General features: G+C 37.6%; 1 protein-coding gene across 7 annotated transcripts in view; it reads left to right on the forward strand.

Moving 5' to 3' along the window:
• The first annotated feature begins 34 nt into the window (after positions 1–34).
• The window catches only part of CFAP44 (cilia and flagella associated protein 44), a 55616-nt gene continuing 30781 nt past the window's right edge, over positions 35–24869 (forward strand). For 5 of the 7 annotated variants that reach the window (XR_014886840.1, XR_014886844.1, XM_085237750.1 and 2 more), the window contains exons 1-19: positions 35–159; positions 3639–3725; positions 4206–4298; positions 5144–5315; positions 6026–6188; positions 7214–7316; positions 7594–7810; positions 9328–9442; positions 9961–10125; positions 11220–11375; positions 11760–11807; positions 12818–12917; positions 14146–14240; positions 16858–17067; positions 17971–18081; positions 20981–21133; positions 22861–23076; positions 23558–23703; positions 24490–24760. Coding sequence is in view for 5 of the 7 variants with exons in the window: in XM_085237750.1 (XP_085093876.1) it covers positions 3650–3725; positions 4206–4298; positions 5144–5315; positions 6026–6188; positions 7214–7316; positions 7594–7810; positions 9328–9442; positions 9961–10125; positions 11220–11375; positions 11760–11807; positions 12818–12917; positions 14146–14240; positions 16858–17067; positions 17971–18081; positions 20981–21133; positions 22861–23076; positions 23558–23703; positions 24490–24760 (2610 nt within the window). In the remaining 2 variants the exon portion in view is untranslated. Of the gene's footprint in view, positions 160–285; positions 430–3638; positions 3726–4205; positions 4299–5143; positions 5316–6025; positions 6189–7213; positions 7317–7593; positions 7811–9327; positions 9443–9960; positions 10126–11219; positions 11376–11759; positions 11808–12817; positions 12918–14145; positions 14241–16857; positions 17068–17970; positions 18082–20980; positions 21134–22860; positions 23077–23557; positions 23704–24489; positions 24761–24869 lie in introns of those variants that run through there. The other 2 variants (XM_085237734.1, XM_085237761.1) reach the window with 2 other exon arrangements.

Below are 24869 nucleotides of genomic sequence, written 5' to 3' on the forward strand. Positions count from 1 at the left end.
TAACCCTCCCGCCCGTCTGATTTATGGCGGAATCGCTGCCGCCTCCAACCCAGCCTTAAAAGGCGTATAGGCTCCCCAACCCTCCAAACTACCGCTCCCAGAGTGCTCAGCGGAGCGGTTGCCTGGAGACCGGTAACGCCGCGCTGGATGTGGCCCCAGGTAAGCGGTGGGCTCCGGGCACGGCTCCGACTCCGACTCCGACTCCGTCACCCCTCACCCCTCACACAGACTGTTGGCCCCTCCGTGGCAGCTTCCCCTGAGGCTCTGCAGGCCTCCTTCGGGATTGCTTTAACTGCCCCTTAGCTCGCTGCCTGCCGGTGGCCGCGTCCTGCTGTCCCGGTGAGACGGCCGTGGAGGAGGCCGTTGTCATCGGGTCACGCTGCTGTCCGCCTCAGGGCACGGCCATCGCCACCGCCTCTGCGTGCTGAAGTACGCATAAATGCTTAGCTTAACTTAAAACAAATGTTCTGCGGATGAGGCGGGCAATCCCTTATCTCTGAAACGTGGGACATGTTGGTTTTGCTGTACTGTGTGTGAGAAGGCCATTGTTTTTATTGCGTATGCTCTGTAGTTCATTTTTATGGCTTTCCTTTACGCTGTGTGTTAATAAGTAACTGTGGTGATACGGCCTGTTTCATATCTTGCTTAACCGAAACCTGATTACTCACCTTCATCTGCACGGCAGGCTCTAATAGACTTAACGCTCTCTCTTGAGTGAGACAGAGCTGGGATGCCTGGGTCATACAAAGGGCTGTTTTAGTTGGAAATTAGAGTTAGGTTTTATTCCTTCTGTTTTATTGGAAAATATTTTGTGTGCAACGCAGCAATAATCAGGTCTACGCAGGGCTCTGCTGTCCACTTCTTTTATCTCTCTGTTGGAGAACAAAAGACATAATGGGGCTATGGGGGTGATATGTCTAGATCCTGCTTTGCAACTGTAGCCTTGCTGTCTCTCGCTAGTAAATATTTTATATGCATAACTTTAATTGCTGCAAGAATTGATAATTTGTGCTAGTCTTCTCTCTCCTAAGTCCTCTATTTTATAAGACAGCAATATTCTCTACTATGAAAAATTATTTCCTAGGGATTTCGTGTTGATTGCCTAGAGCTGATTTTTAATACTAATTTTGTGGTAATGCAGACTGATAATGACACACAGACAGCACTATGCCAGCTATGCCTGATTTACAGTTGTATGTTTTTCACTCTGTATATGAGCACTTAAATACTTTAATTTCATTTTGAGTGAAGTTTAGTTTTGCAGAACTCTGTTGTTTGCACATGTTGTGGCTGTCGGCAGCCCAGTAAATTGCTGGCATACTGTGATGTGGTCTGAAAGCTAAAAGGAGACCTTAGTTATTGAATGGTGTGCTGCTTTTCATAAAGAGAAGGAAGAGCCAGAAAAAACTACCAAGAGAACGGCCGCTGAAGTTGAATTAAACAAGAACCGCTTGGCAGATGGGGAGAAATCTGACACTTTCAAAGCAGAGCAAGACTTGAGAAAGCAACCTGGGACAGTTGATTAGTGCTAATTCCTCACAGCAAATACTCCTCTTAATAGCCAAAAGTTTCAGTCCTTAGTTCAAGCCCATATTACCTCCAAGCCAGAAATAGCAGTGAGTAGCCCATAAATACTGTGCTAAAAGGAATCAGGATTAGAATTAATAAAGGAAAACAAAGTCCTGGGATCAGCTGAGTTTTTTTCATGTGGGTGAAAGACAAGGAAAGGAACAACACAAGACAGTCTCTCATGAAAGAAAGAACAAGTTACCGAAAGTACATTTTGAGTTTTGTTCAATACTGGTGGCCAAAACTTTTGTAAAAGAAATTGAAAAATAATGACTACTAGATATGTTTGGTTTCTAAAGGATAACTGTTGGTCACATTTTAATCATTATTTAATTCAGTGCTTTTTATGCTGTTGAAGCATCAGTCATGAGCTTTGTGAAGGCAAGCACTGCATTTATGAAGCTTTACACATACCTCAGACAATCGTACCATGTATTCAAAATACAAGGAAAATCAAATCAAATGAGCATTTATTTGACATGACAAATTCACTGAGATGGCACTGTCATCCCACATTTTTCCTCTTTCTGGAAAAAAAAAAAAATTTAAATGTGTAAAGGTTCATAAATGCAGTGCACAGGAAAAGAAAATTAGAACTCAGAGCGATTTTGTCACAGTGAACTTGCATGAAAGTTTTCTTGGATCAGTCAATCCTCAAAACTGCAACAAAAGTAGACATCCTTCTTCTGAACCTCCTTAGAGTTATTCTTGGCACAGTCTTTGAATGCCATCGTAGAAATATGTACAGTGAACATTATAGCAGCTTTCTGTGACTAGAACCCAGATAATGATGGAGGCAGAAATGTTCAGATCCTCTTTCAGCCTAAAGCATTTTCCAGAGAGGAGTTAATTTATAATGAAAACTATGGTAGACTTAATTTTTAGAAGATAAATGATTGGTAATTAGTTACAATAATTTGAAATGTTCTAGCACTTTTCTCTATGGATATCAAAACACTTTGCCAAGATGGGTAAGTATTATTATCTCATTTTTCACAAGAGATAACTGAGACAGCCAGAGGTGAAATGGCTGATACAAATTGTACACGTCATTACTGGGTTTGGAATTGGAGTTCAGGTCTCTGAAGACTCCACTGTATATTTATGTAACTAGTGTGAAACTTTCTTCAGTAGTATCAGTTCTGTCATCTTACTAAAAACTCATGGATTTCATTTCAATATATTGAGATATATTGTAATTGTTTTGATTTGTTTTCTGAATTCAACATTTTCTGCACGTCTATTTTTGAGCACCCCTGAGGGGTAAATGCTCATTTTAATTCTTAAAAGAAATTATGCAGAAAATTCAGACTCTGACAAAACCTCAGAACCTTCAGATGAAGACTAAGTAGGGTAAGTTGACTGTATAATGGCATTAACGGCATGTCTACAATATTTCTTTGATTTCACTGTCTTTCTGGGGGGTAGCATTATGTTTGGACACTCTGCCTTTCCTGAAATACCTGAAAAGACCAAGATGACACAAAATATTTTTTTCACAAACATAATGTGACCCAGTGTCAGGAAAAAGAAATGCATCCTTAGGGATTTATTCTTGCTTTTGAAATCCAGCTTACACATACAAACCAATTCATTTTCATTCAGGCTATATTTGTTATGCTGAATATTTAGATTTCTTTATATTCAACTGATTAATTTCCTGAATTCTGTGGTATTTGTAAATAATTGTTCCCATGTCCATTTTGCTTTTTGTGAAATCTACCAGAAAAGTTTTCTCTCAAAAGAAAACTCACCCCAGCACATTAAAGAGAAGCTCAGAACATGCAAATCTCTCTTCTGCTTCCCCTGTTGCACAGTAATTAGATGACAGTCTTTCTGTAGCAATGTACACAGAGCTCAGAGGTCTGAAAACTGAACCAATTAATTCACCCTATAAAGTAGGACATATTCTTGGAGTTTCCATACTTGTAGTGTACAGGCAGATCACAAATATTATGTTTGGGAATCTCAACATTGTGGAGGAAATGAAAATAGTCTAAATTTAGTCTAAATTAAATAGATTGCCTTTAGCAACAATAATACTAAAAGTTTCTCTTCACTGCCTTCAGGTAAAGAGGACATGTCATCTCCAAATGAACAAGAGGGAGCAGATGAGAAGGCAGCAGAAGGTACACAGGCAGATCACAGCAGTGTCCGTAAGTACTTTCTGATGTTAGAGTGATTGCAATAGTAAACCTACAGTAGCTCCTGGCTTCTCACACTGCTCACACCTTCCTTTCTGGTATGAGTTCATCTTTGGTTACTGTTCTTAGTGTCGTCAAATTTTGTTTTGATCCTGGTCAAAGATGACTTCTTCCAGAAATATTCTAGGCTGCCTGCTATGTCAGTAGTTCTTGTCATCCTGCAGCCTGCAAAGCCTCTCCCCTGGCAATTCTTGCTGCTTAGATCTGTTTCCATAGCCATTACTGCAATCAATTTGCTTTAAAATATTATTATTTGGAAGCAAACTTCTCTCTACGCTTAATGCTAAACAGCAAGAAGTCCACTGTTTGACAGGCTTTTTTTGTTTGTTTTGCTACACTAGATCTATATTATAGATCTAAATTTAACCTGATGTGTATAAAGAAATTAGTTGAATTAATTCATACCTAAGAGATCCCAACTGTCCTTTATAGAAGAAAGCAAAAGTAGTCTTCCAAAGGAATCACCAGCTGGAGAGGAAGAAGAGGAAGATGTGGAGCACGTGGAAACAGATACGGAGAGTATTGGTGGGTACTGCTATCCTTTGGGGGGGATGTTGGCATTAACTTAGAAATCCCACTGCTTTCTAGTTTTCATTTATTGTCCGTTCTTGTTATGAACAGGATCTCACACCAGTGCCATCGTGCTACAATTACGGAGTTTCACTGAACGCTTCCTGTTGGCTTACTTTGTGTACTTCTTTTCACTCTTTTTCCTTGCTGGTGTCTGACTCCTTAGTTGGTTGAGGGGGAGAAAAAGAAATTCATATAGGGTAAAAAGCTTGCAAAATCAGTAATGGAGATTGAATTTGAGATATCTAACTTGAATTCGGTTTTAACAAGTGCTTCTGACTAGCTGGAATTCAAGTTGACAATATTTTGCATTGCAGTCCAGTAAAGAACTTCACTTACTAACACATTAGCAGTATGCATGTTCTGAGACGGTGTCTTAAGGTGGTCAGCTGTGTATGAAAGAGCAAAGAGCACTTGCTTTTACTAGTAGTTTTGTATGATGATGTGTATTCAGTAGCTGCTGAAAAGAGACATTTCAAATACTATTTTGTTTCTAAAGCTGAGACCTAAGCTCCAAAGCCGAACTACTTCAGTATCTTAGGCTCATTTTTTCCTCCTCTAAATTCTTCAATTTTGAGTATTCACAGTAGGGTTTTTAAAAACAGGAGAGCGGGATTGTTCCAGGGCAAGCTGTTACTAACACAGCATATCCCTGTGTTCAGCTATGGAGTGCCTATTACTTTGTCAAAGGAGATGATGCATGAATCCCTCTCTTTTTCAGTTAAGTACAAGTATCAGCAAGAAACCTAAGATTTATCCTAAATATGAATATTCTTTACATTCCCACTTCTGACATGCAGCGGATGATTTGGAAGAACAAGATAACACTGAAGTATCCCCAAAAGAAGAAAAAATCCTTGAAGGGAAAGAAAAGAAAATCTCAGAAACTTTCTTCTATAGTTATGAAGATATATATTCACGGCCATTTGTCACTGAAGACTCAGGGATACCAATTAACCTTCTTACTCTTAAGTATCCTTTCTGTTGAGGCTGTGCAAATTTAAGGCTAGGGATTTCTTAATTCACGTTGATAAAATTGTACTTGTCTAGTTAGGAGTATCCAGTATGGCATTAGTAGGATACGCTTGGTTGAGGCATCGATAAGAATCCAGCAATGGTCCTGGATGAATTTAATCTTAAACACTGCCTTGACCTTACAAACATTTCTAATTAGGCATAATTTCTACTTTCCTTTTTCTTTTTTTCTTTGCAAACACAGCCAAGTTGCTGTTGAAGACTGGATTTTCTGTTCTCTACGTCTGCCTGCAGACATTTAAGAAGTGAACCTGAATATTTCTTTAGTTTGAACCCTAGCCTGTAAAAGAGTTCTTAGTACTCAGATGCACATTTCTTGCATTATATTTGAAAAAAGATCACCAAACTGATGAAATGTGAATTTCTAGCTGCCCCAAAGGATTCTGCAGAGGCAAGAAGTGTACCCAGTAATGGAAGTGAGAAGGTGGAGCATGAAATTTAGAAGGTCTTCCCTTTGCCTTCCCCTCAGTTATAGAAACTTGATATTGTTTACCTTCCTGTGCGTTGAACAAAACTTGCCTACTGACAGACTTCTAGTCACTGGATTCAGTATTCTTGTGTCAGTTTTGGTGTAAGCATTTCTATCCATTTAGTAAACTATTTTTGAAAGCCAGCATCAAATCTTTTCCTTAATGAATTGTTCTCAGATATTCTTTTGGATATGACTGCATCAGAAGTGTAAACCTGATGGTGTTGGATAGCCAAAGCCTACTATATGTAGCAGGCAACCAAGTGGTGATTCTGGACCTGAAAACTAAATCTCAAAGTTACGTCCGAAGCAGCAGTGGAGGTGGAATTGGGTTTATTGCGGTATGCCTTTCTTCTTTTAGCATGTTGGTCTTTCTTATAAAACAAAATGGTCACTTTGTTTAATGGGAGATTTCTACAGCTGCACGTGTAAGAAAGTATGATACTGATTAGAGGAGTGTAATGCACCATGCAGTACAGGCTAACTGAATCTGTCAGTATAATCAACAGAGCACAAATATCTGCATACTTGTCTCAGGCCCACGTAACTTAAAGGACTGATAAGTGCTGGCTGAGATTCGTTTTGGTATCTATTATATTCTTATTTAAATATTAGTACTCATTTCAGCTCTCTTTTTTTCTTTCTCTCCCATTCTGATAATACTAGATACATATACTAATATTATACATATACTAATACTGATACAGTGTTTTGTCAGTGGTTAAAACTTAGAAAATTAGCAACCTAAATATATGAAGAGAAAAAGGATCTCGTTTCACTCTAGTAAACTCCTATGAAAAGCTTGGAATCTCAAATGCTTTATATGGTTTTGTGGCACCTTCCCCTGTGAATAGCTCTGCCATCTCTCAGTTGTACTATGAGCAAAGCTTTCAGTATACCAGCCTCAGCCTGTTCTGCTGATATAAGCAGCCTTTCATGGAGAATCGTGGTGCATCTATCCATCTTCAGAAAAATGTAATTCAGGATGGCTTTTCTACATCTTTCTGTGTAGATGAATGCTGACCCAAATAGTGCATGTGGAAAGATCAGCTAGTGAGTGAAGTAGGAAAAGTAAAAGAATGCACGATAAAGGAGCTTATTATACAGTTTCTCATGGTTCTGAAGTATATATGTGTGATAATCCTATTTTGTGTGCCTACTAGTTTTACCACTGTGTGTGTATAATGGCTTCATTCAGGTACTAAGCAATAGACTGGCAGTTGTTCAAGAAAAGCATACAGAAAAATGCAACTTAGTATTTACAGCAATATCTTTTGACTAATGAGCGAGCAAATACAATAACTTTGCTAGTAGAATGGAGACAGAGGTGTCATTACACCATGAAACTGGACTTTTGCTTTTCAAGGCACACCCTACTAAGCAGTACTTTGCAGTGGGAGAAAAAGGAGAGAAACCAAACCTCATCATCTACGATTATCCTTCACTGAGGCCTTACAGAATACTACGAGGTAGTGTAAAAAGTACTATTTTCATTTTACGTAAACGGATGGTGTTAGTAGATCCCAGTAGATGGAGTAGCAGCTCACTTTATAAGGAATTAAAAGTTTTTGGTATTCCATGCCAAAATAGAAAGCACCAGTTTCCAGCTTTTTCATTGCAAGAGTGGAGAAAGCTTTTATTTAGTAGAAATAGCCAACTTCTGTGAATGTTGAGCTCCCCTTAAACAGTTTTTCCTATTGTTTCTTCCTTTTTTCCATGCATGTGTGGATTGGTATGTTTCTCCAGAAGGAACAAAAAAAGGCTATGTTTTTGGTGATTTCAACCATACTGGCACTCTGCTGGCCAGTATTGGAAGCAGCCCTGACTACATGTTAACTATCTGGGACTGGAAACAAGAAAAGATTGTGTTAAGGTCAAAAGCTTTTTCACAGGATGTTTACAGAGTCACATTTTCTCCTGATAACGAAGAACAGCTAACTACAGCTGGAGTAGGACACATCAGGTAGGTTCACCAATTATGTTTAATATGTATCAGCTCTAAAGGCATAGCACCTAGATGATGACTGGCAGGAATGTATCATTAGCAAGCGCATATGAGTGGGGAATGCTATTTTACTTTGTCACTGCAATAACAAAGCCAAAAAGTCTTTCAGCTAGTCAGCAAAGTCTTTTAAACATCCTTGTTGTCAAAAAGCGGTGATGCCTGGCATTCAATATGTGTACTACTGGCTTCATTCTTGTAGTTCCAACAAACACTGTGGAGAACTAATAAAAAATATGTATGCATACCTGTCTTGTAGGTGTTTACACAGCATTCATGCCTCCTCCGCTTTCTACCAGTGATTTATTGAGCTCAGCTGCTGTTGGGTAGCCAGTAGAACTTGGTTGTCAAGTCATGGGTTAGAAAGTCACTAATACCACTGATAGAAAAGCTGTGCTTCCATACACTCCTTTCTGTGCTAAGTTCACAGTTCTTTTTTACAATAAAAAAATAAGTGAGAGCTTTAAACTCTTTGGAACAGAGACTTAACATTCTGACTTGTGTTTATCCAGAGTTCAGTGTTAGCACAGCAGGGACTTAAGATATGGCTTGGATGCTATCATAATAGATACTTTTAAAATTGCAACACATCTAAAATGTCTTTGAATGTTATGGAGGAATCAGATCAAAATCTGAGATGTGCTCTATAATTCGGTTGCAAGATGGGTCTGAAATAAGAAACTGCTTATTTAGACCCCAGGGTGAAAGTGGTTTAGAATACATTATTTATGGAAGTCTGACAAAAAAATCTCTTTTATAAACTTTCTTTTGAGCTAAGATACTGTGAATAAGCTCTGACATAGCTTTACAACACAGATATACACGACTCTTAACACAAACGTATTCAAATCCCAATTTCCAGCACTTATCTTAAATGTAATGTTTCCTGCACACACTGTGTACCATCCCTAATTGCAGTATATGTTGATTTTTCTGTAAAACAATAATTTAAAACAATATTTTATTCTGCAAAAAATATAATGATTGACTAGGAATAGCTGTGAAGGTCTAGGGTAAAACTTTTTGCTCACTGAGATTTTACAGTCACACTCAAGACCATGGAGTTATTTGTATGAAAATTAGAGAAGAACTTAGTCCCTTGGATTTACAGAGTTGAACATCATACACTAGAGATAGCAAGAGTAAAATAGACAACTGGAAGTATGTGTATGGGTTGTATCTGTAAAGATATAACTGTTAATTTAACAGTTATTTGTTTTAAATAATAGTGTAACCTTCATTCATCCCATGTTAAATTCTCCTGGGTTTTTCTTAGAGGTAATATATGGGAAAGTTTGTATGTTTACAAAGCTTTATCTCATTAAAACAAACAAACAAAAATATCCAAGGTCTCCTGTGGAAAAATAATAAGAAATGAACGAAATGGAATCCCAGGTAAGATAATTACAGTGTCAGAGAGACTGAAGAGTGTGTCTAGGAAATCTTATATAAGAGAGGGATGTGCTTTCTTTACTCAGGTTCTGGAAGATGGCTCACACATTCACTGGTCTCAAGTTACAAGGAGCTTTGGGTAGGTTTGGAAAAACAGCAGTGACTGACATTATAGGGTATGTGGAGCTACCCGATGGGAAGGTAAGTTGCAATAAGTTTAATTGATTTTGTGTTCCTTCTTGTGTTTTGATGAAAAGTTTATTGAGTAAGTTGGAGAGTTACTATTTACTTCTGAGTGATAGGAGTTAGACCTCCAGTGCACTGCTCTAATAAGCTAATATTGACAGTAATTTGCCCAAGGAAAATTGCTTGCTTTGTAATAATTGAAAGGACGTTTAATATTATAATTCCCGGACAGAAGATCTCTGTTGGTTTAGAACTGAGACTCCTCTTATAGCATGGTAAATATGTTTGTGTAAACAATGAAAAGTATGTTAGCCACAATCTTCAATCATTTCAGTGCAGGTAAATGATGTCATATTCCTTAAAAGTTGAATCTTATCTTTTTTTACAACTTCTCTTGAAAATACCCATGCATTGCTATCTATTTAATGCTTTTGTAGTAGGAAGCCACAAAGTTAAGCAGATCCTTAACCATGGTAGTACAGAAACATTGGTAAGTACAGTTGCTTGTCTGCTTCTCTCCCTTTGCACTGAAGGTTATCTCAGGAGCTGAGTGGGGCAACTTGCTGCTTTGGGAAGGGGGCCTCATCAAAGTAGAGCTCTGTCGAGCTGGACACAAGCCTTGTCACAAAGGCCCTATCAGCCAGATAGTTCTGGATGAAGGAGAACTTGTCACTGTTGGAAAAGATGGCTTCATTCGGGTGAGGTTTTTTTGCTCTGCTTTTAGGTGTACAAATCAGCAGATAGACGTCACTATTTTCTCTACCAGAGCTTATTTATGGAGACATCTTTACATTGCAGTTGCTTTCTGAGAATTAATTTTTAGATGAGAATAAGGACAAGTCTCCACAGTGTACGTGTTTGAATCAGGTTGTGTTTATTCACATTCTGTTTCATTCTGGTAAATGTTGTTTCAAAGAATAAACAATGGCAACATTGAAATTAATTTTCTGGTTATTTTAATGCTTAGGTCATATATACAAAAATTAATTAAATCTCAGAGATACATGCACTGAAATAGAGGAACAGTCAGAATAAAAAGTACTGGGTATCCTGAAGTTAACACATAATTCTATAAAATAAAGTAAAAATGGTTTACTTATTCATACCAGTTTCTTATCTCATCCGTCAGTTATCAAGGATTTTGCAGTGTCGTGTACCTGCTTTTTAAGAGGAGACAAGGTGTCTTCTCTTCATTTGTGAAAGATCCAGGTAGCTAACAGGAAGCTGTTGTAGACAGCAGAAGGTTGCTAACACCCTGATTTTTTTTGTTGTTTTTTTTGTTGTTTTTTTTTTAATATTTCATAAATTGATCTTATCCCATTAGGAAAATTAACTTGTTTGTAAGGATGCCAATTGACATTTTGTTGTCATACCTCAAAGCAGAACCACGGGTATGTTACTTTTCCCATTTGTCCTCCATGTTGCCTATGTATGAGCAATGCTCAGAGCAGTCAGATAACACTTACTTTCTATAACTCTGAGGTTGCTCTGCATAGTGCTACCAGTGCCAGGGCCGAATTTAAGCTATTGTTATATCAGAATTGGACAGGAAACTTTTACATATACTTTGCATTGCACTCAACTGTATGAGATGGTATTTGCTAATTGTCAATGTTTCAGGTTATATTCAGAAAAGCAGGATGTGTGCTGTGTGTCATACTTCATCTGTAGAATCTATCCTCTCTTGGTTTGGCAAGATTTTGAATTTCCCTATTAATTGTATGTAAAAACATAATCTGACCTAATAAAAGCCAGGTCTCTTTTTTTCTTTTTTGTTTTCAATTCTTTGAAGGTATGGAACTTTGAGGCAATAGATCCTGCTGATTCTGTGGATGAGACAGGGTTATTGGAGATGGAGCCTATGAATGAACTTCGTGTTGGCAAAAATGTCAGTCTAAGTTTCATGTGTAAAATTCATGACTGTGGACAGCCCTTTTGGTATGCTCAGGTAAGATACACTCAGAGTACGTACAGCCCTGTTGAGAAAATGAATGAGAGAGGCAATGTTAATGAATAGCAGTAATACCTTACAGGTTGGTGCATCTCTTTTCTGTAGAACCAATCTTTTGGATTTATATTTGCTGTGTAGTAACATGTGAGTCTATGGTTTTGCAGAGCCAGAGCTGCCTAAGAGTAGGAGAGCGTCAAAATTTATTATTCAAGTTCTGTTGTCCTGGACTGATGGGTAGGACTGGTGAGACCAACATCACTACTTCAGTCATTTCATTTTCACAGTGATAATCACCAAGGAATTTTTAAAGGAGTTGTTGTTTTATTTCCACATTGAGGTTTGAAAATATTCATGTTACATGTTTTGGTTTTGTTTCTTCAGGATGCCAATGGAAAGATCTGGAAGCTGGATTTGACTTTTTCAAACATAGTAAGTTTATTTTCTTTTTTGATTTCTTCATTTCCTTTATAGTAACTTGTTTTAACTATGTGAGATGCATCTACAATGAAATCTGTGGTTAGTGAAAATTTTTGCATTGAAACAGATCTTTTTCAGAATGAGTTTTTTCCATAATATTATTGATAATCCTGCCCAGTCATTATAATCAAAAGTCACTATTGATTTTTGCTTCCTGAAGTGTTGGCTGCTAAATTCAAATTATCTTAAACTGGAAATAAAAGTTGCATGTGTGCAGGAAATGAGTTCAAGGATTCCTTATATGTTCTGTTTAGTTGGTGTATTTGAAACAATTGCTACTGTTACCTCCAAATGACATAAAGAACTAGGAAAAACAAGGAGAACATATGCACTTTGTATATTTTATCCAGCTGATTTCTATTATTACTGCTGGAGGTGTTTTTGATGAAGGAATAGATGACAAAGGTAAAATGAAAGCATGTAATTTTTGCTCCAGAACATATTCCAATCAAAGGAAATATTTCCATTAATAAATTCTAGGGAAACAGATAAATCATGTTTCAAGAATTTCATAATTAGAAAAGATTATTAAAACATGCTATAAAAAATAAGGTAAAGAATGGACAGCAAAAATAGAATCCCTTGCATGATGAAAAAATTTCCTAGGTATTGCAAGCCCTAGTCTTGACAGTATTTTCTTTGCCTTTAGAGCAAAAACTTTTTGCTAAAAATGTTAATTCTAGGCTTGAAAATGCTTAATGGAAGTGGGCATGCTATAGTTCCCTTTATTTTTACACTGAGAATGGTGGCATTCTAAATCAACTTAATGTTCCCATACTCATGATCTTTTCATGAACATTTGAGCTTTAAAAAAAATAAAATAAAAAAATTGCCTATAGGCAACTCGTGCCTGGCAAATTTTGTTTAAATTTTGCCTAGATTTTTCATGTTGACTGTAGCTATGGCTAGTAATAACTTCTAAGCACATAGCAAAACTTCTGTTTTTCTATTTCACACGGCAGACCCGTGATCCAGAGTGCCTCTGCACCTTTCACTCTAGAAGGATTGAGGCCATGAGTGTCTCTCCCATGACATACCTTCTGGCCACCACTGCTCTTGACCGTAAGTACACTACTCCTTTGTTCTTATACTTCTGGAATCCTTGTTTTTTTCAGAGCAATGATGATTGGTTTGGAACAATTTTCTTTCGAACAAATTGTGTATTTGCTCTTCAAAAACCACTTTACAGACAACTGTTATTCCTGGGATTCATTCTTGTACAGTTAGGACAAGTCATTAAAGTTTTGAAGTAACACTTTGGGATTGCCTCATCTTAAAAGCCTGGGATTTTACTGGGAAATGTTTTTAATGGGAGAAAGTTTTAATGGTAAGATTTGTAAATTGTTTGTTCTGAAGGAAGAGCTGAAAAGATGAGACATTTGGTTTGAATAACAGCATTTGTATTCAAGCCTCCAGACAGATAAGTGTTGGGGTCTTTGTTTTGTAAGGAATTGCTTACATTTCTCATTGTGTAAGTCATTGTGAATATTAATATTTGTGGCTTTCTTAGAAAAAGCAATAGCTATCTCACTCTCAGCAACAGATAACATGTTAATTATAGATATTAATTTAAGTTATATAAATATTGCTATCTATGCCTCTTACTGTTAGCCTTACCATAATTTGAAAGAAGAACCACAAGACAGAACATTAACAGTGTCATTTATGATGCTTAGAAAATGCTACAAGATTTTAACTCAATTATTGTCAGCTGTACCTTGTCATTTGTCTGTGTTATACAATATATGTGCACTTCTAGCCTGAAGATAAACTTGTAACAGTTGAGCAAATTACCAGCTGGAATGGAATTTAATGCAAACCAATGTGTGTCTACTAATCTACCTCTGGTGAAATTGGATTTTCTTTGGAAAATCTTCCATTTCCGTCCACTTAAATATTTTCCTCCCTAGGCAATTCCAAGTAGTAGTGTATCATCTTTTCCTATGTTGACAGTACAGATTTCCCTTAGAGTAGTCCACAGTTCTGCGATTACTCAAAAATTACACATGGTGGTCAGCATGGGACTTCTTATTACACCCTTCAGCCCTGACAACTCATGGGGGTGACTTAAAAGAGTGAAGTAATCTTATGTTTTGTTGATGAGCTCCATGCACCATGCTACTTCATAACTATCAGTTATGTCTTTCTAGGTGTATGTTTGATACTGAAAGAGAAAAACTAATAAATTTCCATACAGTTTTTCATTCAAATAAATAGAAATTTCTCCATTAATCTTAAATTGGAAGTGACATTGTAAGACATAAATTCCTATTGTTTCCTTTACCTTCAGGGTCAGTGCGTATCTATGATTTCATCAGCAACAGTCAACAGAGTGAAATTAAGTTTAAACAAGGAGGAACAGCATTGTCATGGGCACCTCATGTTGTAAGTTTTTATTTGTGTGTTAACAAAAATTCATAAAGGACCTACAAGTCTGCAAGCATCAAGAAAAATCCTCACGATGCAAAATATTAAAGAAGCTACTGTTTAGTTCATGCTGGGATTTACTGTATTAGTATGTATGTATAAACTTGTGTAGCAGTATGTATGTATACAGTGCAGAGTTTGATTTTACTGTGAGTTGTCAGGTATCTAACTTTGTGAAGTTTTAAAATCAGATCTCTGTGTGTGTTCTGGGAAGTAATGTTAGTTTATAGACTAACAACTTCTGTTGAATCCAAGCAGAGCAATCAGCAATTAACATAAATTAGTTAACACATGTCAAAATGACAGCTCAGAAAATCCACAAACATTTGGAGATTAATCATAAAAAAAAAAAATTGTTACCAGAAATGATCATTTGTAGACTGTGGAGTCTATCACTTTTAGACATATTTACTAATTTTAATTAAAATAGTATCTAATTATGTTCTTAAAGAAACATAGCAAGCTTGGTGGTTTCACTACAAGCAGATTTATGGAGTGCTTTGGCTGAATTTTGAAGGCAAGGACAGCAGCACTGAGACAGTACACTTGATAACTGTAATTCCAGTCACACAGGCTTGCAGAAATTCTATTAGGTGATGACCAAAACAGTCACCACAATAACTTGTACAGCATTACAGAACAAAATCAGATCAGTTTTACAAAAGTTGATGCTAAACACAGACTGAAAAAGCAGGGATATTTAGTCTCCCTAGCTTCTCTTAAACTCTCATTAAATACTTGCATATAGATTAAGGTTCTTGAATGTATTTGAAAATTTGCACTTTTAATCTAAGAAAACACATAATCCCGTGCATTTCAGAGCATCTCTATCCCATTACATCTTCATAGACAAGGTGCCAAAATGGAAGTTAGGTAAGTGACATAGATATTAAATTGCCTGAATGACTGGGCCTCGGGGGGCTGTGATCAATAGATCAGTAGCACAACCTCCAGTTAGAGAGAAGCCTCTAGTTGTGGACTCAAGCGGTCATTACATGGACCAATACTCCTCATTAATTACCTGAATACTGGGACAGAGTGCACCTTTGGTAAGTTTGCAGATGATAAATACTGAGAGGAGCAGCTGATAGGCCAGATGGTTGTGCCGCCATTCAGAGGAACCTGGATGTGCTGGAGAATTGGGCTGAGGGGAATCTCATGGAGTTTGACAAAGGAAAAATACAAAGTTCTGCATCTGGGTAGGAATACCAGAGGCATCAGTACTTCCTGGGAGGCCACCAGCTGAAAAGCAAATTCACGGAGAAGGATCTTGGGATCCTGATTGATGCCAAGCTGGTCATTAGCCAGCAATGTACCCTCATGGCAAAGAAGGCCAACGGCATCCTTGGCTGCATTAGGAAGGCTGTTGTTAGCTGGTCAGGGAGGTGATCGTATCTCTTTACTCAGTGCTTTTGAGACCACATCTGGAGTACTGTGTCCAGTGCTGGGCTCCCCAGGAGAGTAAAGATGCAGATTTACTGGAGGAAGTGAAGTGCAGGGCCACAGATCTGAAGACCATGAGTGACTGACTACTTTTGATCATCTAGGGAGCAAAGTTGCCATACACCTGCTTATTACAGAGATGATTTTTAAGATAGGACAACATAGGCTCATCTCTCAAGATAAAAAAAAAAAAAAAAAAAGCAGTTACACCTGGCTTCCTACAATAACCTCCATAACAGTTTCATACATAGCACTGTGCTTTTACCAGCTGCTCACCAATTTTATCCATTTACCCTTGTCTCCTCACACAGCAATTTTCTTTTTAGTCTCTTTTCTAGCATACATTAATGTTCACATTATTACAGCCTGTACATAACATCATATATGTGATGATGCAGTTTGCAACATATCTGAATTTGACTCAGCTTGTAAATCACTTCAAGATGCTACTGTATATGGCTATTATCAGCTACATCTGTGAGTCCAGATAGTTCCAGCTAAAACACAAGACTGTTTCTGCTAACCCTTCTCTCTCACAGTTTAAGTCTGTCTACATTTTTATCAACTGTATTACCCTCAAGGCAAATTAAAGTCTCCAAAATTTATTTCTGTCTCAAGTAAGATATCTCAAGTCTCAGTTGACAGTTGAACTTTACATGGTCAGCCAGACACAAGTTTATGCCCGCATCTCTTCAAATATTATACCCACATTGAATGCCAAATATTATATTCAAGATAGTATAATAATTATTTTTTGAATTTCAAATCTTCTCCTTAAGAAGATACTGGTATGGATGCCTATCTGTGTGAACCACCTTTTCCTCATTAGTTGTAATTACATCTTCACCAAAGTTCCCAGTCTCAAAGCATGTCATCAATAAGTAAAATGAAAACCACAGACAAAAAACCCAAACCAATGAACCAATCTAACCACTCCACACCTCCACTTTTACTCAGTCCTATCCTTCACTTTACGGTGGCTTATTAGAAAGAATAAACAAAATTTCCCTTGTCACGTACATGTAAGATGAGTTACAAGTTAACAGCAGAACACGTGACATACAGATTATTATTCTAAACTCGCTGAAGTAAACTGTGATTATTTTTTTCTTCTTCATTCTTCCACTCAAAGGTAAATCCTAAAGGAAGTCTAATTGCTGTGGGGTTTGAAGATGGTGTTGTCCGCATAATTGAAGTTTATGATCCCAAAGGACTTCCCACTCTTGCTGAACGGCCCAATATAAGTAATGCAGAGATAAATCTGAAACAAGCTTTTAAACCTCATACTGCTGCAGTTACAGCCTTGGCGTATGAACGAAATGGAGATGTCTTTGCCACGGGGGTATGTATCACTTCCTTTGTTTATTTTTATTAAGCAACAACTTCCAAGATTATTTAAAGAGTTAAGGCAAATTTTGGTCACTGACAATGCAGTTATACTTCTGTTATTGCTGTTGATTGCTTCTCAGTACTTCTCAGTAGTGCCAGGGGAAGAGAAGGATCTGTTTGCACACGCTTTGTTTCCTGAAGGAAAGCAATCATGCAATACATACAATTTGTTTTTTGAGTTACTGGATTGTTTAATGTGAATTCTGTAATCCCTTTTGAAGATGCGTTTGGCTTATTTTTGAATTAGTTTAGTAGTATCTCACATCTAGTAAAAGCAAGTCCATTTGTACACCAGCTTGGTAGAACACCGGTAGATGCCCAACACTGTTTTGCATTACAAGAAGATCAACTGATCAGTTTGTCAGTGTGTCTGCTAGGCTTTGAAATGATTTCCAGTCAGAAAACTGGAAACAGGTAACAAGCTACATCAGAGATCAAAACAGGAAATCCAGACAACAGTTTGGGAACATCAGAATACAAGGCTGTGAACAGGTATACCTCTGACATAGCTCAGGCTAGGGCAGAAGACCTAGGCCTAGCCTTTAGGTGAGTTCCTGGAGCAGTGGGCAAAAGGTGCCTAAATTGAGATGCTAGGAGAGGCTCATAAGGGCAACTGAGGCCTACAGCTCTACTCAGCAGCCTAGAGGAAGTTGAGCAGGATTATTATTCCCCCACACTGGAATCATGAAAATTCAATTCTAACTTCTAATGCACTTGCAAATCCCTTCATCTAGCCAAAGAACATCTGAAGGATGTGTTTCACACAGTACTTAAAATCGCTCAGATGTTTTGTCCGCTTTCAATCGATAATAATCTTTTTTTTTCCTTTTTTTTTTCTTTTTTTTCTTTCCTTCAGAGTAAAGACAAAACAGTTTTCTTTTTTGCTGTTGAAGAAGAATACAAGCCAATAGGATTCATCCATGTCCCTGGGCCTGTGCAGGCATTACAGTGGTCTCCACCTTCTCATGTGAGTAATGCATGCTTGTTTTTTTTCTTTCTCTTTTATGTCAGAATGAAAACCAGTGAAGGTCCATCAATCTGGCTACGTTCTCTATACACAGTGCAAAACATGTTTTGCTGCTTTTTTCTACACACCTTCAGAATGAAAGATAGATTTTGTGTAGCTTTACGTCTAGTTCATTCACTTTGATAAATGTTGGACTTTGCATAATCAAGAGCAGAAACATTGATAAGCCACAGAATTTTGTGCAGTATTTTGAGTACCTGCCTTGAACCAGCAAGCCTGTGCCTTTTGCCCACATTAATACAATCATTTGGAGTTGTAGACAAAAGTTTCAGAGCACATTAAGAAAACATTTGTGTTTCTCTGAACTTACGCTAAGTATTCATTGTCATTCAGTGACATAAGCAAATAGATTCTTGATAGTACTTTAGAAATTTGGTGTGATTATGGTAATGTGAATTTTTTGCTGGTTCAGTATTGTTATTTAGAAGGAAGATAGTTCACTATATTTAAAACTGAAAAAGTGGCCACCAGGGTCCATTATAATGCTTTACAATGGCAGACTTCAACTATTATTGATTGTTTTTTGAGAGCAGATAAAAAATGCGCTGGGAAAAGAGCTCTTTCTAGCATGAACTTTATCTTACAGCAGAACATACAGGTTTTGGTCAAACAGTTACATTTTGGGTCCTTTGCTTGAGGACAAGATGCTTCTTACTACCAGAAAAGTACCCATCATGTTTTTGATGTGTCACATTCCTCCGAGTAATTTTTTACTACAGGTAATAAGTCTCCACTGCTAGATGTGAGTGCTTAATAAGCATAATTCAAGCATCAGAGTGTTTTGTTGTTTTTTTTTTCCTCTTTAAATAAGCGCCTTGGTAATTAAACACTATACGTTTAATGAATGTGTTTTTAAGGATGAGATTTTGTAGAAGATATGATTCCTCATTAAGGTTTCCGTAGCAACTCTAATATATCCCCTGGCACATTTTTAGTGTTGGGTCAGATGGTAATCTCTCTGTTCTCCAGGTAGCTTATGAAAATTGAAACTACGTACAGACTTGCATTATAAATTCTCAAAACACTAAATAATTATTACCCTCACCTTGTCTATTCTTCCTGACCTGGCATTTTAAGGGAATCAGCATGTACCAACAATTAAAAAAAGCAAACAAACTTAAGCTAAATAGCATTTGGCAAGATTCCCAGGCCAGTCTTGAAGGTATTAAGGGATTTAAAATCATAGAAGCATACAGATTTTCAAACATTTATCAAAACAAAAACTCAGCTCCTAACTTCTGGGCCAGATTTATCTTTAAATTTACCAGACCCCCAATATATATTATGATTCTTCCTGGCTCGATGGTGTTCAGTATAATAGCAGTTTTGTATAAGGCAAGGTCTTTTTCAGTTCCTTAGCTTTTTCTGGGATACATGTGTGGAGGTCACTACAAAATACCATCTCCTATTTATTTATATAGAAAGTGTAACAGATACAAAGAGCACAGTACCACTATTTGATAGAGCAAATTCTCAGCTATAAAACACTCTTTTCCAACATGATCACTGCCATTAGCCATGCATTTTCACCAGTGATGAACAAGAGGAAAAATCTACACTAGCAGAAGCACCCCAGTGTTTCATAGCCTCTATGACAGCATCGTTGCTAGGAAAATGTTGCCTATGCAGTCCATCTGTCATTGACCCAAACAGATGAAAGTCAGAAGGTGCCAAATCCAGACTATATGGTGAATGTGGTAGGACAGTCCAACCAAGGTTGGCAAATGTGCTCCATGGTTTTCAAACTGGTATGAGGCCTGGTATTAATGTGTTGCCAGAGAAAGAATGTCTTCTTCTCTAGCCTGACTCTGGAAGTTCAAGCCTTCAGTTTAGTTGGCATCACCATGAAGTGGTCAGAGTTCATGGTTTGTCTGGGTTCCAGGATATCCAGGAGGATGACCCCTTTGCTACCCCAAAAGAGAGTGCACATCACTTTATCAGCTGAAGGCTGCATCTTGGACTTTTTCTTTGATGAGGAATTCACATCACCATTCCATGGACTGCCGTTTCGACTCCAGTTCATAGTGATGACACCACATGTCATCACTGATAATCATGCAGTGTAGGAAATTGTCACCTTCAGCCTCACATTGGTTCAGCAGGTCCTGACAAGCTTGCATATAATTTTCTGTCTGTTGCAGCATGAGCATTTGTGGGACTAATCTGGCTCAAACTTTGTAATGTTGCTACCACTGTTTCCAACACACTGAAGCTGATCTTCAACTCTGTGCGCAGTTCCCTGATTGTAATCCTCTGATTCTCACAAATGAGCTAATCAAGATGCTCTTCATTTCATGATGTGACAGCTGTGCATGGCCATCCAGAACATGGCTCATCTTTCATGTTGATGTCACCAGTGCTAAAATGCACTACTCATTGCCTCACTGTACTCACATCCACTGTTTGTTCTCCATAAATGTTCAGCAAGTGTCAATGAATGCCAATGGGTGCCATTTTTTCCTCATGTAGGAATTCAGTTCCACACCTTTGCTTTATACACACTTCCACGTCAGACCCCACAACAACAAAATGTAAGGGAATATTGGTGGGAAGTTTCCACCTCTACTGCCATACCACCAACAGCCACCTCTGACATCATGGGCCAACATAATAAGATAGAAAGTATTGCTTTCAGAGCAGCCCTCATATAAGAAAAGTTCACTGGTTTCTGGTGTCCATATAAGAGTATCCAATCAAATAACAATACAGTTAAGAGCTAATGTCTCCTGATTGGAGTTTGATTTTGAGAAGGTTCATCTACTTTACTGACTTTTTCCCATTTCTCTCAATTCCATTTATACACCTGCCTCATACTTGTATTTTTTGTGTTTTTGTGTAGGTGGCGAGCACACTTCTCATCCTCTGTGAGAATGGATATGTTCTCCAGGTTCCTGCCCCTCTCCCTGAGAAACAGGAACCAGTATCCACCTACCATATCAAAAACCTGCCAACACAGTACTTTCATTTTTATAGCATTAAATCCCGAATCAAGGTAAAGAAGTCTCCTTTGGAAAAATCCCATATTAATGTTCAGAAGACAAAGCTTCCTCCTGGAGTTTGTACTCTCTGTATTGAAGTGCAGGATTTTGGCTAAGCTTCTTAGAAGGGAAAGCAAGGTGGAGTCCATTTCAACATTTGAAATTTCAAGTTGCTTGTTCATTCAAATATAAAATGCATCACACTGAAAACATGTTGTGTGTTTTGATTAAACATTAGTGAAAGTAAAATAAGCACACTCGTTTTTTACAATATTTTTATTTTGGTAATTTTCAGAAAAAGTATGTTTCTTTATTTGATGTTAGCCCTGCAGCAAATTCCTTTGAATGGTCATAAAACACTTATGTGGTCACTTTGAGGCAAACATGAAATATTTTTTTTAATTTTCAGCAGTTATGTTTTCAATTTTCTTCTGTTGTAACAACTTAAAAGGGACATTTTTTTACCTTCCGTATCGAAATCTATGTATTTCTGAATAAAAATTAGCTTTTTAGAAGATGTGCAGAAATAAAAGTGTTATGCGAGTTGTCAGCTATCTTTAATTTCAGGAAATTAGAAACAAAGCTGGTAGTAGGCTGAAGAGCACAACTGCACTGAGCAGACTTTCAGTTCAATCCACCATTATCCTAGCAGCCTATATGGTTCTGTTCTTAACCAGCCTTCACTGTTCACTGCTTCTGTATTCTGAGCAGTGCGAATGTTAGATGAAGTCTCATTTCTTGTTATAAGTAGGAGGATATCGACATTCAAGATAAAGATTCTATGGTGGTTTTCTCCAATTAAGAACCATAAAGATAGCATACGTGTCTAAGAAAAGATTGAATGCATTGTGTGCTGAGTTTTTTGAGATTTTGTTTGTTTTAGTCAAAAGAGAACAATATAAATATAAATTTATACACATGTATAAGACACAGTAAGTCAGGATAATAGAAAACGTTGTCATCTCATTCCTCTGGGAGAATGGGTCAATAATTAATACGTTGCAACAAGAATGTTTTAGATAATATGTAAGGAAAGATGTAACAGTAAGGATGGTGAAACACTGAAATAGATTACGTAGACCATGGAATCACCATAGTAGGAGATCTTTAAAGTGTAGATTGGACAAACGTCAACACATAATACATAAGGTTCAACTTATGCTGCTCTGGGACAAAAGAACAATCTTTTGAAACCCTTTCTAGGCATTTCTCTATGACTTTCTATCAAATATTTTCTTAAGAAAAACCTGTTCTAGACAATTTTTTGGCTATTTGTTTTTGCTCAAGGTGGCTTGAATGGAATGATTTTGTGTCCTTCCTTCAGTTTTAAGAAGTCAAGTCCATTACAGTTTCTCTCTTTTACTGTATGTACATCAGTGACATCTTAGAACCTGAAAATCTGACTTCAGCTTTCCAGGCATTTTTTATCCTTTCCAGGAAGATTTCTGCATAAGTAGCATACTAACAGTAGTTAATATTGGGAATAATCTCTCTGAGGAAATGCTGAAGTCTGCTTCTTATGCAGAATGACTTCTGTTTCCAAGAACCTGATTTAAACACTTTGGAGGGGGGAAATGGGCATTTCCCATGAGGCTTGGTTGATTAGTTGAAGGAAAAGATATTTCTCTTTCTGTGTATGTAATGCCAGAACCACCTTGAATTTTGTTTATGAGACTACTTCAGTCAGTAACTCACGAATTGCGTTGGTTTTATGTCTCTGTTTCACTGCTCGTTATAACAGCTGGAAGAGGAGATTGCACTGAGGGAGAGAAAAAAGCAAGAGAAGGAAAAAGCAAAACTCGAACGGATAAAGCAGCTACAGGCGATGGGAAAGGAGGTGGAAGAAGAAGAACCTGAAGAAGAAGAAGAGCCATTGCCATCAATCTACATACCAGAGGAGCCCAGCCCCATTCTCTGTGGGTTTTATTCAGCACCTGGGAAATTTTGGCTTTCCTTGGTAAATCCTTTTTTCTTTTTTTCTTTTTGTCTTTTCTTCTTTTTTTTTAAAGTTGCTTGGATTGCAAGATATGGCAACATTCCACTCCCATCTGATTGTCTTCAGAAATTCATTATTTGAAACCTGCAGTCTCTGGAATACAGAATTCCCATCACAGTTGATGGTTTCAATGATCTTTTTGAAGTAAACCAGTAGTTTTAGTCCAATTAAGAAATTTTTCAGTTAGTGTTCTTCATGACACCTGAACGGGCAAAAAGACTAACCTGCTCCCTTTCTAGTAGGAAGTAGAATCTTAACATATTGATTCTACTGGCTGGATAGTAATGCCAATCATAATTACAGATTTTTTTCTGTGGGTATATAGATTCTCTAGATGTATTTTTTAAGCTATCCTTAAGAAAGAAAAGTATTATACAGAAAATTGCATCCAGCTATTTCAGTGTTCTTTTGTTACCATTTCTTTATGTTTTTTCACTTTCAGGGTGGATATGACTCAGGTTTCCTTTATCACTGTGCATTCTCCTCAAATGAGCACCAAGAAGACCCTGAAAACAGGCAAGATGAACCTTTTGAAGTGATTCCTATCGAGGACACTGATGACAACCCCATCCACCAGATCTCCTTCTGGTAAAACAGTTTAGTGTAAAAGATAACTTTGTTATTAAGCTTGATGAAACTGAACTTGATAAGGAGGAGAGTACACTACTTGGTCCCTTTTAAATTGTGGGTCAGTTCAAGTGTACAAGAACTCTTCCTAGTTCTTCTGGTGCCAGTTTTCACTTAATGCTTACTGGAGAACCATTAGAAGCCTCTGCTACCCTACTGGTTGGACTGTAGATCACCATTGGTTCTCTTCACTAGTTAGCAATGAAAGGACACAGTTAGCTCTCAAGGAGAATATTGAGGGATCAGTCCATCTCCTTTGTCCAAAGAATACAGGCTTCTCAAGAGATTCTGTGAATAGTATGAATGAAAAAGATGAGCTATTTTCAGAATCCCAGTGTCAGGGTTCCCTGTAAGGCTAAATATGATCTACTTAGGAGGCAGGTTTAGTTTAGACTTTAATCCACAGCTGTCTGCATTCTACTTGGCTGCTATCTGCACGAGATGGAGATTGGGAAGGAAAACTGATTCTCTAACTGTGCATTAGCTATCTGGTACATTGCCCAGTTTAGGGCTGAGATTAGTTCTGTGATACCCAGTAGATGCTAGAACATTACTGAGAAGCCAGCTGACTTGAAAAAAGGTATGTAGTAATACCACACATACTTTAAATTGTTCAAATACTTTGCTGCCTTCTTACAAACTTGGGAAGAGTCTATTTATTCAGCTAGATTCTCTCTTCTTTAGAAGTACTGTGCTTACTTGTTGCAAGTTACATTGTATTACTGTTTCTGGTTTCTTATTTGACAGTACCAGCAGACTACTGATGTTTTGTGGGATGCAGAATGGTGCCCTGCGTGTTTATCCTCTCCAAGATAAAGACCTCTCAGTGAACACCCTGAAGGCATACTGGTCGTTCAGTGTCCATGACAATGATTATGGCCAGATCCGGGGAATCTGCTGTAGTTATGATGATAGGTTTCTGCTTACCTGTGGAGGAGATGGGAACATTTTTACCTTCAACATTTTGTCTCCAGAGGATGTTCACGAAGAGTTAAAAGCCAAAATCCCTCCTCCTAGGGTAAGTCACTAATTGAAAATCCCCCAAACTCTCGTTTTTATTGTATGGATTGTTGCATCTCTGGTTCCAGAACAATTCTGAATACATGCCCTGCTAACTTATTTCAGTG

Source organism: Meleagris gallopavo, chromosome 1 (genome assembly GCF_905368555.1).
Source record: "Meleagris gallopavo chromosome 1, MGAL_WU_HG_1.1, whole genome shotgun sequence".
NCBI classification, from domain to species: Eukaryota; Metazoa; Chordata; class Aves; order Galliformes; family Phasianidae; genus Meleagris; species Meleagris gallopavo.